Source organism: Trematomus bernacchii, unplaced genomic scaffold, assembly GCF_902827165.1.
Source record: "Trematomus bernacchii unplaced genomic scaffold, fTreBer1.1, whole genome shotgun sequence".
Taxonomy (NCBI): domain Eukaryota; kingdom Metazoa; phylum Chordata; class Actinopteri; order Perciformes; family Nototheniidae; genus Trematomus; species Trematomus bernacchii.
The window spans coordinates 25,980,347-25,994,865 of NW_022988043.1; the positions used below are offsets into that span (position 1 = coordinate 25,980,347).

General features: G+C 39.8%; 2 protein-coding genes across 2 annotated transcripts in view; one reads left to right on the forward strand and one right to left on the reverse strand.

Annotated features, from left to right (window-relative positions):
- pnpla7b (patatin-like phospholipase domain containing 7b) overlaps positions 1–9,313 on the reverse strand; it is an 86,153-nt gene extending 76,840 nt beyond the window's left edge. The window contains exons 1-7 of the mRNA XM_034118120.1: positions 9,291–9,313; positions 8,278–8,321; positions 7,552–7,629; positions 7,242–7,329; positions 6,721–6,800; positions 6,156–6,250; positions 5,520–5,660 (exon numbers count right to left, since the gene is read on the reverse strand). Coding sequence (XP_033974011.1) covers positions 5,520–5,660; positions 6,156–6,250; positions 6,721–6,800; positions 7,242–7,329; positions 7,552–7,629; positions 8,278–8,319 — 524 coding nt within the window. The 5' untranslated portion in view covers positions 8,320–8,321; positions 9,291–9,313. The remainder of the gene's footprint in view (positions 1–5,519; positions 5,661–6,155; positions 6,251–6,720; positions 6,801–7,241; positions 7,330–7,551; positions 7,630–8,277; positions 8,322–9,290) is intronic.
- A 327-nt stretch (positions 9,314–9,640) lies between these two features.
- mrpl41 (mitochondrial ribosomal protein L41) lies at positions 9,641–13,532 on the forward strand. Its single transcript, XM_034117723.1, has 2 exons — positions 9,641–9,748; positions 12,741–13,532. The coding sequence occupies exon 2, from the start codon at positions 12,760–12,762 to the stop codon at positions 13,165–13,167; it is 408 nt and encodes a 135-aa protein (XP_033973614.1). The 5' UTR covers positions 9,641–9,748; positions 12,741–12,759; the 3' UTR covers positions 13,168–13,532.
- The last annotated feature ends 987 nt before the right edge of the window (positions 13,533–14,519 follow it).

Below are 14,519 nucleotides of genomic sequence, written 5' to 3' on the forward strand. Positions count from 1 at the left end.
GAACATCAGCAGGAGAGGACTCTTTAAAGTAGAGACACTACATACTGATATACACCTGAACATCAGCAGGAGAGGACTCTTTAAAGTAGAGACACTACATACTGATATACACCTCAACATCAGCAGGAGAGGACTCTTTAAAGTAGAGACACTACATACTGATATACACCTGGACATCAGCAGGAGAGGATTCTTTAAAGTAGAGACACTACATACTGATATACACCTGAACATCAGCAGGAGAGGACTCTTTAAAGTAGAGACAACTACATACTGATATACACCTGGACATCAGCAGGAGAGGACTCTTTAAAGTAGAGGACAATACATACTGATATACACCTGAACATCAGCAGGAGATGACTCTTTAAAAGTAGAGACACTACATACTGATATACACCTGAACATCAGCAGGAGAGGACTCTTTAAAGTAGAGACACTACATACTGATATACACCTGAACATCAGCAGGAGAGGACTCTTTAAAGTAGAGACACTACATACTGATATACACCTGAATATCAGCAGGAGATGACTCTTTAAAGTAGAGACACTACCTACTGATATACACCTGAACATCAGCAGGAGATGACTCTTTAAAGTAGAGACACTACATACTGATATACACCTGAACATCAGCAGGAGAGGACTCTTTAAAGTAGAGACACTACATACTGATATACACCTGAACATCAGCAAGAGAGGACTCTTTAAAGTAGAGACACTACATACTGATATACACCTGAACATCAGCAGGAGAGGACTCTTTAAAGTAGAGACACTACATACTGATATACACCTGGACATCAGCAGGACAGGACTCTTTAAAGTAGAGACACTACATACTGATATACACCTGAACATTAGCAGGAGAGGACTCTTTAAAGTAGAGACACTACATACTGATATACACCTGAACATCAGCAGGAGAGGACTCTTTAAAGTAGAGACACTACATACTGATATACACCTGAACATCAGCAGGAGAGGACTCTTTAAAAGTAGAGACACTACATACTGATATACACCTGGACATCAGCAGGAGAGGACTCTTTAAAAGTAGAGACACTACATACTGATATACACCTGAACATCAGCAGGAGAGGACTCTTAAAGTAGAGACACTACATACTGATATACACCTGAACATCAGCAGGAAGAGGACTCTTTAAAGTAGAGACACTACATACTGAATACACCTGAACATCAGCAGGAGAGGACTCTTAAAGTAGAGCCACTACATACTGATACACACCTGAACATCAGCAGGAGAGGACTCTTTAAAGTAGAGACACTACATACTGATATACACCTGAACATCAGCAGGAGAGGACTCTTTAAAGTAGAGACACTACATACTGATATACACCTGAACATCAGCAGGAGAGGACTCTTTAAAGTAGAGACACTACATACTGATATACACCTGAACATCAGCAGGAGAGGACTCTTTAAAGTAGAGACACTACATACTGATATACACCTGAACATCAGCAGGAGAGGACTCTTTAAAGTAGAGACACTACATACTGATATACACCTGAACATCAGCAGGAGAGGACTCTTTAAAGTAGAGACACTACATACTGATATACACCTGAACATCAGCAGGAGAGGACTCTTTAAAGTAGAGACACTACATACTGATATACACCTGAATATCAGCAGGAGATGACTCTTTAAAGTAGAGACACTACATACTGATATACACCTGAACATCAGCAGGAGAGGACTCTTTAAAGTAGAGACACTACATACTGATATACACCTGAACATCAGCAGGAGAGGACTCTTTAAAGTAGAGCCACTACATACTGATACACACCTGAACATCAGCAGGAGAGGACTCTTTAAAGTAGAGACACTACATACTGATATACACCTGAACATCAGCAGGAGAGGACTCTTTAAAGTAGAGACACTACATACTGATATACACCTGAACATCAGCAGGAGAGGACTCTTTAAAGTAGAGACACTACATACTGATATACACCTGAACATCAGCAGGAGAGGACTCTTTAAAGTAGAGACACTACATACTGATATACACCTCAACATCAGCAGGAGAGGACTCTTTAAAGTAGAGACACTACATACTGATATACACCTGGACATCAGCAGGAGAGGATTCTTTAAAGTAGAGACACTACATACTGATATACACCTGAACATCAGCAGGAGAGGACTCTTTAAAGTAGAGACACTACATACTGATATACACCTGGACATCAGCAGGAGAGGACTCTTTAAAGTAGAGACACTACATACTGATATACACCTGAACATCAGCAGGAGATGACTCTTTAAAGTAGAGACACTACATACTGATATACACCTGAACATCAGCAGGAGAGGACTCTTTAAAGTAGAGACACTACATACTGATATACACCTGAACATCAGCAGGAGAGGACTCTTTAAAGTAGAGACACTACATACTGATATACACCTGAATATCAGCAGGAGATGACTCTTTAAAGTAGAGACACTACCTACTGATATACACCTGAACATCAGCAGGAGATGACTCTTTAAAGTAGAGACACTACATACTGATATACACCTGAACATCAGCAGGAGAGGACTCTTTAAAGTAGAGACACTACATACTGATATACACCTGAACATCAGCAAGAGAGGACTCTTTAAAGTAGAGACACTACATACTGATATACACCTGAACATCAGCAGGAGAGGACTCTTTAAAGTAGAGACACTACATACTGATATACACCTGGACATCAGCAGGACAGGACTCTTTAAAGTAGAGACACTACATACTGATATACACCTGAACATTAGCAGGAGAGGACTCTTTAAAGTAGAGACACTACATACTGATATACACCTGAACATCAGCAGGAGAGGACTCTTTAAAGTAGAGACACTACATACTGATATACACCTGAACATCAGCAGGAGAGGACTCTTTAAAGTAGAGACACTACATACTGATATACACCTGGACATCAGCAGGAGAGGACTCTTTAAAGTAGAGACACTACATACTGATATACACCTGAACATCAGCAGGAGAGGACTCTTTAAAGTAGAGACACTACATACTGATATACACCTGAACATCAGCAGGAGAGGACTCTTTAAAGTAGAGACACTACATACTGATATACACCTGAACATCAGCAGGAGAGGACTCTTTAAAGTAGAGACACTACATACTGATATACACCCTAACATCAGCAGGAGAGGACTCTTTAAAGTAGAGACACTACATACTGATATACACCTCAACATCAGCAGGAGAGGACTCTTTAAAGTAGAGACACTACATACTGATATACACCTGGACATCAGCAGGAGAGGATTCTTTAAAAGTAGAGACACTACATACTGATATACACCGCTGAACATCAGCAGGAGAGGACTCTTTAAAGTAGAGACACTACATACTGATATACACCTGGACATCAGCAGGAGAGGACTCTTTAAAGTAGAGACAATACATACTGATATACACCTGAACATCAGCAGGAGATGACTCTTTAAAGTAGAGACACTACATACTGATATACACCTGAACATCAGCAGGAGAGGACTCTTTAAAGTAGAGACACTACATACTGATATACACCTGAACATCAGCAGGAGAGGACTCTTTAAAGTAGAGACACTACATACTGATATACACCTGAATATCAGCAGGAGATTACTCTTTAAAGTAGAGACACTACCTACTGATATACACCTGAACATCAGCAGGAGATGACTCTTTAAAGTAGAGACACTACATCTGATATACACCTGAACATCAGCAAGAGGAGGGACTCTTTAAAGTAGAGACACTACATACTGATATACACCTGAACATCAGCAGGAGAGGACTCTTAAGTGAGAGACACTACATACTGATATACACCTGGACATCAGCAGGACAGGACTCTTTAAAGGTAGAGACCTAACATACTGATATACACCTGAACATTAGCAGGAGAGGACTCTTTAAGTAGAGACACTACATACTGAATATACACCTGAACATCAGCAGGAGAGGGAACTCTTTAAAGTAGAGACACTACATACTGATATACACCTGAGACATCAGCAGGAGAGGACTCTTTAAAGTAGAGACACTACATACGGAATATACACCTGGAACTCAGCAGGAGAGGACTCTTTAAAGTGAGAGACACTACATACTGATATACACCTGAACATCAGCAGGAGAGGACTCTTTAAAGTAGAGACACTACATACTGATATACACCTGAACATCAGCAGGAGAGGACTCTTTAAAGTAGAGACACTACATACTGATATACAACCTGAACATCAGCAGGAGAGGACTCTTTAAAGTAGAGCCACTACATACTGATACACACCTGACATCAGCAGGAGAGGACTCTTTAAAGTAGAGACACTACATACTGATATACACCTGAACATCAGCAGGAGAGGACTCTTTAAAGTAGAGACACTACATACTGATATACACCTGAACATCAGCAGGAGAGGACTCTTTAAAGTAGAGACACTACCTACTGATATACACCTGAACATCAGCAGGAGAGGACTCTTTAAAGTAGAGCCACTACATACTGATACACACCTGAACATCAGCAGGAGAGGACTCTTTAAAGTAGAGCCACTACATACTGATACACACCTGAACATCAGCAGGAAAGGACTCTTTAAAGTAGAGACACTACATACTGATATACACCTGAACATCAGCAGGAGAGGACTCTTTAAAGTAGAGCCACTACATACTGATACACACCTGAACATCAGCAGGAGAGGACTCTTTAAAGTAGAGACACTACATACTGATATACACCTGAACATCAGCAGGAGAGGACTCTGTAAAGTAGAGACACTACATACTGATATACACCTGAACATCAGCAGGAGAGGACTCTTTAAAGTAGAGACACTACATACTGATATACACCTGAACATCAGCAGGAGAGGGACTCTTTAACTTATAAAGAGAATGTTTGGCCTTTTTTGCTTGAATAACAGTTGTCCTTTCCTTTAACCAGTAGTGCAATTTGACAATCTAGATTGTTTTGGTGTAAGTCCATGTACAACCCAGATTCTTATTGAGATACATGTCTATTAGCAAGGGACATTTACTCAATTAAAATCAAAACATACAACAATATAATAAAGAGAGAATCCTCTTGATAAATAAAACTCAATGTGGTCATCCTTTGTGGGAATCATGTCTGGAAGACATTAATGAATAGTTACCAAAGTAAAGTGTTGTATTTTCATAAGGCATGTAGTTAGACGAATACACATCGGTCCACTGTTTATGACTGATAGAGAAAGCTTGTTTACTTTTATCCCAAATTAACAAGATACCTATTTTGATCTATTTGTTGGTTGTGTCGTGTTGTATTAGTTAGATTTATTTTTCTCGTTGTTGCAGTTTTATGTTGCTGCTTGCTACAGTGGTGGGGTTCTGTCTGATTCCTAGTTATATTTATAAAGAAAGATAAATGGATATACTTTTTTTTTTTAAAAGAAGGAATAAAGCATTACATTTCACCTACCTGACATTTTTCAGCATGTACAGCACCTCGGAGGGCAGATGGGAGTTCTGGACATCAAACTCTGTAAGGTCAGCCTCCAGCAGACTGGGGGGGGGCTCCTTGGGCTGCAGGGTGGGGGGCTCCTTCCCGATGCGCAGGATCCTAACAAGACACACACATATAAAATACATTCGTTCATACTGACAGAATGGACTACTCTGATTGGCAGAACAAGTCTCTGAACCATCATTCTGAGATCATTTCACACACCTGTTCAACTTCTCTAAACACACTCGTATTTTATATTACGAATCTTCCTGTTTAATAAGTGCATGTCTGTTTATTTAAGTGTTTTAATGGAAATCCTGAATGGTTGTTTATTGGATTATAAAAGGAAGGATTTAGAATAACTCTAGGCATATGCTGTTTTTTTTTATTCATCATCTACATTAGATCCAATATTTAGTGATGACTGACACTGATTGTGTTTTCTCTATGTTAACATACCATCTTATCTTCATTGATAAAATAATCTTAACTTAAGGCACTTACTTGGACCTTGAGTTAAGATTGTCAAACAACTGTTTCAAAGATGTGAATGGCCTTTGAACCCTGGAGCTTATCGTGTGTTCAGAAAATGCTGAAAAAGGGACTCACTTGCGGGCGATCGACAGGACTTTGGTCCTCTTCCTCACTCTTTGCCGAGAAGCTGAGTTTGAACCAGAAGAAGGGACTGAAGACAGCGTCTGAACCTGCAAAGGGAAAAGTTTGTCGATTTGATGTGCTAGCATTCATTCCTCTCTTCCTTAACAAACGGACATAGTGATTACAAAATTGTAAAAAGCAATGAAAAAAGCATGTGAACACATTCATTGCTTCTCACGTTTTTTCAGCTCAGACTTAAGTTTGAGATGGCCGATTATTTTAATACTTAACAAATAAGTGGTTTAAGAACCACCAAGATCTAAAAAGTATACCGTATAAAAGTGGCTTAAAACTTGAAAAAAGTCAATTTTAAAAGGGGATAATGACAACATGAGATTCAACATGAGAAGTTGAATCGCTTTGTTAGCTTCGTTAAAAATAAATCTGAAAATTGTTAGGCACATTTGGGATTATGCAAAAACACAACTCAACCAAATATACAAGAAATGTCTGATTGTTTATAGACATTTAAATGCAGAAATGTTACATTTTTAACAATGTTTAAAAAGGCACTGACCTTTCTCATGATCTTTCGGCCGTAGAACATCACCTTGTCTCTCTTCCTGAAGCGATAGTGTGGAACGCCGGCCTGCTCCTCTGAAACACAGCAAGCATCCTCAATCAGGCCATAACATTAGTAAAGTAATGTAATGTAAAGAGGCCATTAGCAATCTACAGATTGTCTGTGCCCTTGACACCAGTTTAGGACTGATGCAGTAAAGCTGCCTGCTTAAATCACACTGCAGTGCCAGGGCCCTGAAATAACACAATTCATGCACTAACTACTTTTTTTGTATCAACTACCTGCACTATCACTACCAAATGACTGCCACGTTTCAGTAACCAGGTTCAACCGTTGGAATGCATGCTAGTATAAACTGTGAACCCTGAAAGATCTCTGCTATTGTAACAATCAGTCTCTGAAGCAACAACTGTTCAAGCATTAACAGTGTACCAAGTCTTTTTCTCATCCTGAAACATTTTAGAAACAGATGTAGTGTGAAAGCGAACAGGGGGTGCAGTGTGCAGGGCACTGACTCGACAGTTTGTATCTTCTGTAAAGAAGGAACACAACAACTCCAACAACAGAAACAACCGTCACAGCTCCGATCAGCACAGCCGTCAACTGCAACACAGACAGACAGAGGTTTTTAAATGAGCAATCTGCAGTTATTTAAAAAAAGAGATGACTATTATAAGAACCCTCTTATTTATATTACCCATCGACATGTTATGTGCTAAAAGGCAAAAGAGAAGTCATTCATATGTCGCCATTACATCCTTTTTTTCAGTGCACTTCAACACAAACCTTAGTGATATTCTTTAAATTAAAACTGTGGGTGGTTACCATGTTTGCCTCCATCCTTTCCTCCACAAGCTGCTGCATCCTGGCCTTGATCTCGCTGCCGAGTGGAAGCAGCATGCTCTGAAACATGAAGCACAGGAACAACACAGAGAGAAGAAACCGGCAGGCAGGTCAGGCTGTGATGGAGTGTCACTCAGAGCACAACAGGGGCTGGGGCAGCGTTCATTTGAAAATATGACAAGGCAACAACCTTATCATTTCAGTTTCAGAGCCGTAATCATCACGTGAAATACATAAAGCATAGCAGAATACTTGTTTTAAATGTGTCATGTATTTCATTTGGAAAAACACCTCTGAATGATATGCCGACTGTTATATCATACATCATATGCTTACAATAACTAGTGCAGTAACTATGCTGCGTTGCTGCAAAGCTGGAGCAACAATTGCTTTACCATTATCTATTCAAATATGACTTATATAAAACATGTGGCAGGTCCAAACTACATCAACTGGGTTACCAGAAATACACCCACAAAGTGAGAACAGTCCTCCAGATTGGCATGTTCTCTTGTGCAAATTAACCTTTCTCAAATTGTACAATTCTTGCAAGTGGTGAGGACAAAATTGGCCCTTTCCAAAAGTGGGGACATTTCCTCAGCGTCCTCAGCATCCCCAGTATAAATGAATGCCTATAGGTACAAGCCAGGGCTATGGATATGTATTTTCAGACAATACAGTGTAATGGATGGTGCTGAGGAGACTAACCGGGTAGATGCTGCAGCTCTCCTCTTCCTCATTCTCTGCCATGCCTGTTCCAAGAGACAATGCAGCACTGAAATTAGGCCATTTCTAAGAGTTACATGAAATAATTTAAACCAAAAAGTCAAACAATGAGAACATTTCATCAAGATAAAGATTGTGAATTTGAAACTTCAGAAGATGGTCACATAATGACGTGGTAGAACATTTTGATAAAGCATTTGCGTTAAAATATTAAAAGCCCGGGACTCGAACCATTGACGCTATTATCGCACGTGCCTTGCTCCACCCAAATTACCGAGACTATTTAAGAATCTGGGTTAAAGATCACCTACATGGCTCACGAGAAAATGGTCACAAGCTTCATGGCTGTAACCGAACACTCCCCCTCACGCTGTCTCCCCAGCACATTGCACGGGATAACGGGATCAAGCCTAACGTTACTTTGTTTACCAGATCCATCTGTGGATCACTTCTGTCACATATTTACACTCCATTTGTCTTAGTCTCTATTTGTGTGCCAATTCAAAATGAGCAATAATAATAAATAGGTGTTTATCAGTGCTTTGTGATCTATATGTCGAAATAAAAAGTGGATTTAGGCATTCACGTCGTATCCTATTTTGGTCCACGTGAGATAATTTGGCCAAAGGGAAATTGCCAGATATTTCACAAGTTTGGCGACAACAAGGAGCATCATATTCCTGGCTGACAGGATTCACATGCAGTAGATAAAGCACAATTACTCACACAGTTATAGTTTAATATGAACTTATAGTCAGTATAAGAGTGCGCAGAGAGCAAACGTTGCATGTAAAATAAACTTTGACATTGTTATAGCTGACTCTCACAGGGGGTGTCCGCTTCTGTGTGCAGTCCGTTACAAACACACACAGCAGGACAACCGAATGCGAGCTGAAAGCTACATTCAAAGAGTCTATAACTAATACAAACAAATTAACACTCAGCTATAGCCTACCCTGTTCTAAAGACCCGAAAACATATTTTTCCCAACGTACCTTTCTTTCTGGTGTCAAAGTTTCTGTGTATCTACAAACCTAAGAATAGTGTCGGACTGCTCGCTCTGAATGTCCTGCCACTCCTGTCAAAAATAAAAGCATCATCGTGGACCATGGACCAGAAAGAACTGGGCTCTGAGAGGGTGCAGGGTACCATTCAATAGCTACATGTTTTATTATTACACAGTATATCCATACATCAGGAAAACATTGTCAATAAATTAGATACACTGACTCTGCAGATACTGTTTTGCCTTCTTAGCATTTATTTTGAAGGGCCAGCTGTCGGTCTTCCAGGTAACTCTGGTTAACTTGACGCATTACAATCATTGACAGTCCAGTTCTAGTATCTCGGATTGTGATTGGTGAATGGTGTTACTTTTCGACCAATCACTGAGCATTTCATTGAGCAGTGAGTGCTAGCACATTGCTTCTGTTGGACAAACAGTGGGCTCAAGGTGAGAGGAGTCGAATTTTGTCATCATTTATGAGCGTATAGAGAGAACATTATGACATTTAACTGAACGGAAACACATGTTTTCGTGTAATAACGTAAACTGTAGTTTGCCAGAAGATGCAACTAACTGCAATAAGCTAGCTCGCATGTTATCGATAGCTAGCTAGCTAATGAATTCACTACAGAAAATGCAACGCTTTCTGTGTTTTTCCTCAGACCTAGCAATAGATATGTTACCAGAAGGCATTTTACTGCATGTGGAAACATGTCTTGTTATTAAAACTGTTTATTTCATACTTTGAATGTTAACAAATGGAGGTTAGCGTTTCATTAAAAAAGTAATGTTCAAGCTGGGGTTTCTTATAGTTTTGTTGTCTTCCCTAGATATTGGTGTTAGAAGTACTCAGATCAGGGATGCAAACTTGTCACCTTTCGGCCAAATTCGCCGTTTTGAATCCAAAATAGGTCGTTTGTGTGATTCGTGGAGATCTGCAATAAAAATATGTTTGGGGTGGGGGGGGTCTGGGACCATGGATGTATAATAAGAACTGGATACAGCGTGGGAGGCGGGGTCTCGATCTTTCCTATGAGAGCTGCTCATTGGAGCATGAAGGCAAAATGGCCCAACTTTTGAGAGAGCAAAACGTCACAGATTACCCGTCATTCCTGGCTAGAGCATGCGCAGTTGAGTTGCCCCTTAAGCCCCGCCCCCTGAGCTCCCACTCTCGGCTCACTAGAATGAATGGAGAGAAAATAAATCTAGATTCGGCTTTTAGTGCATTTTACAACTTTAAGGACTTAATGATTCTAATAAGGTCTATACAATAGTTCATACTGGGTAAGGCAAGGCAAGTTTATTTATATAGCACCTTTCAACACAAGGCAATTCAAAGTGCTTTACAAAAATGGAAGACATTATGAAAATGGCATTTAAAATCAGTAGTAGTTTATTTAGTTTTAAAAAAAAGTATCCGCTGATTTACAGACGTCTCCCATGTTAGTCAATAGAGTGCCACAGTGACGCGTCCTAAAACCCTGAAGTAAGCTGCGCATGGGTTCCTTGCAATGCAATTTCTCCATAGGATTTTGGAAAATAGCTCGAAATAAGGTCTGTGGTTGAGACACATTTAAGAGACGGATCACGTTTTGTTCAGTCGGATAATCTCCACATGTCTACCCTACTTTTATAATTTTCTAATCATAAATCTAATCGATAGATTTATGATTAGAAAATTATAAAAGTAGGGTAGACATTCGCAGCTTACTTCCGGGTTTTAGGACGCGTCACTGTGGCACTCTATGGGGAAAAGTCGTTTTGGGCCGGGTGACGTCACGGACTGATACGGAAGTTGCAGTACCGCCGTTTGGACACAACGAATGTTGTGCACAGAGTCCGGCGCACTTCCTGGGGGCTTGTCTGGGACCCGGAGTAATCTCCGGCCGTGAGCTGTTATGTGCCCTCTTGACGCGCATGGTGTTATTTTTTAATGTATTGTAATGAAGCGCGAGCTGTGTGCTCGAGTCTTCCTGTCTGTCGGCTCTGCTGCTCTGCGATGAGGGTCTAACTTCAGCAGCTACATTACCTACGGGTGCGTTCGTTAATAGTAACTGTGCGGAGTCACTGAGGCACAGACTGGACCGCTGGTGAACAGCTGTTAGAACAGTTCAGGTGTTCAGAGCAGAGCTCCCTGTCGGAGCGGCAGAGCGTGATGTGCAGTGAAAAGGTTTTCTGTCGCAATATTATTTAAGGAATCGTTGAGCTAGCTAACTAGCATACATTGTCTCTATCTGCTAACGTTAGCTTAGCCTTCATTTTCTAATAGTTTTCTTCATAGGCTATAAACAGAGGTAGTAGAAGTACTCAGATCTTGTACTTGACTAAAAGTAGAAGTACTCAGATCTTGTACTTCAGTAATAGTATAAGTACTCAGATCTTGTACTTGAGTAATAGTAGAAGTACTCAGATCTTGTACTTGAGTAATAGTAGAAGTACTCAGGTCTTGTACTTGAGTAAAAGTAGAAGTACCAGAGTGTAGGAATACTCTGTTACAGTAAAAGTCCTGCATTCAAAATGTTACTCGTAGAAAAGTATTCTCATCAAAATCTAGTGAAAGTAGCGACAGTAAAAGTAGTCATTGTGCAGATTGGTCCATTTCAGAATAATATATATGATATGTTTTATAATGATTGATCATGAAAGTGTTCTCAAAGCTGGTAAAGGTGCAGTTAGTTTGAATGACTTTGTATACTGCAGGGTAGCTTGTGAATTTACTCCAGGTGGAACTAAAGTCTGATTTAACACTTGATTATATTTCACATCATTCATCCACATCTGTAAAGTAACTAAAGGTATTAAATACATGTAGTGGAGTACACCATTTACCTCTGAACTGTAGTACATTAAAATATACTTAAAGTACCAAATGTAAAAGTAACTATTGTGTTTAATGTCCCATATTAGAATGATATCATTACTGGATTTCTTTTTGATGTATTCATGTGCTCATCACAGCTGGTAATCGGGGAACTACTTTTAATTTCTTTATGTACAGCTGCTGGATATGTTAACCTTTTATATATCATACTTTATTTATTAGCGTATTTAGTCAGTCAAGTCAAAGTCAACTTATTGTCAATCTTCTGTATGCAATACAGGCAGATCATCACAATGCCGTTTCTCACAATCCCAAGGAATAATAGTTAACATTTCTAAAAATACCTACATAATATTTTTATATTTAGTTTCAGCTAATAATCTGAATCTGTAGAGTGACTAGTAACTCATTTTGTCAAATAAATGTAGTGGAGTAAAAAGTGAAGTATTGGCCTCCAAATTCTAGTGGAGTAGAAGCATACAATACAAATACTCAAGTGAAGTAGAAGTACCCCAGAATCGTACTTAAGTACAATACTTGAGTAAATGTTCTTCAAGCCATTACACCACTGTCCACATGTCAAACAACATGTCTTCTCCTTTTCTCCGTCTTTTAAAGGAGGAAACGCTGTGGAACCATGGGGGTGTTATCCACGTTGGTGAGGGGTCTGGTGAGAGGTGCGGACAGAATGGCTGAGTTTACAAGCAAACGTGGATCAAGGACTCATAACAAAGGCAGGGGTGCAAGGCCCACTGGGCTGAGGCTGTCCAGCAGGAAGTTTCTGTCCATACGGACCATGATTCCTGAGTTTGTTGTGCCGACCTTGGAAAAATTCAAACTTAAACCTTACGTCTCATATCGCTCTCCTCGAGGAGTGGAGCCCCCCCTCACAGCAGAGAGTGTGTTTGCTGAAGTAGTGGCCCCTCAGATCAAGAAAGACTATAAAGATGGGACTTTCAGCAAAGAACAGCTGGAGAAATATGGATTTAATCCCAAGCAGGAGGGGAAGCTCTTCAAGCTGTTTCCAAAGAACTATGTTCGGTAAAGATGCATGCAGATTTTTGACAAAGAAATGTGATCAGACTGAAAGCGGTTGACAACTGGTGTGACACTTTCAGGAAAATTATCACACATGGGTCTGTGTGTTTAGAAAATTATTTCATGCAAGTGGTTGACATCTGGCAAAATAAAACCTGTAAGTCTATGACCCATACTGCAGAGTTGCATCAGTCACTGTCCAGAGGAGTAATTTCCTTATAGTTATTTTTAACTTTGTTCAGAACCCCTTGATTTCAAAGACCTTTTCACTCAGTGGCAAAGTTTATACATGCACAGTGAACCTTAACTTGTCAATGTAACTTTATTTGTCAGAAAGTGTAATGACTGCAATTAAAATGGCTTCTAAAAGTTTGTATTTAGTACTGTCATAACAGAGGCGTTCCATATTGTTTGATGGAGGACGTGCTGTGTGTGGTTGGTAATGTGTCACAATTTTCATTTTTACAGAACCACTGATCAAATAAGTTAAACACTGACCACTCTGTATATGGTCGCTTTACACAATGTAGACCTAGTTCTGAATTCGTTATCCAATACTTATTACAAATATTATTAGCAAAGAAAATTGTAAAAGTTAAATTTTGAATTCCTTTTTTTCTTCCCTCCCATTTGGTGCCCCTGGTGGATGGATGCTCCCTTAGCATTTGCTAATACTGTCTATGCCGCAGGCCGGCCCTGGGGCCTCATTTATAAAGGGATATACGCTCAAAAAATGGCGTACGCCAGTTTCTACGCAATGTTTGCGATTTATAAAATACTAACTTGACGGGAAAATGTGCTGTCCTCCACGCAAACTCTAACCCATGCGTACGCACTAAGCACAACAACGGGAGAGACGAGAAACTGCGACACCGTTGGCAGAAGGAAGAATGGAGAGAAATATGTGGAAATGATACCATAAATAAAATGTTACCTCATTTATCAAATATGAAGAATTCATTTTCAAATATTGATTAATTTAAAGCCAATCTTAAAATGATTAAACAAACGCCTGTTTGAGACTCCTCAGTGCACACAAAAACATAACTTGGAGAAATAAATAAATACGGATATGTTATTTAAAACCACCTCGAATATGTTGTGTTAATGTTATGAAATGTTTTCTCATAAATGATGCGGTAAGCAGGAGGACAGAATAACGTCTAAACTGACGCCGTTTTGCATTTCTATAGGTTATAGATACGAGCATGGTTTTATACAGGGTTCGAGTTATAAACTGAGCTCTATGGGGGTCTTTGAAACTAACGCGTGCGCACGCATGCACGCGCACACACACTCAAACAAACACACACACACACACACACACACACACACCAATAATAAACATATGGACAGGGG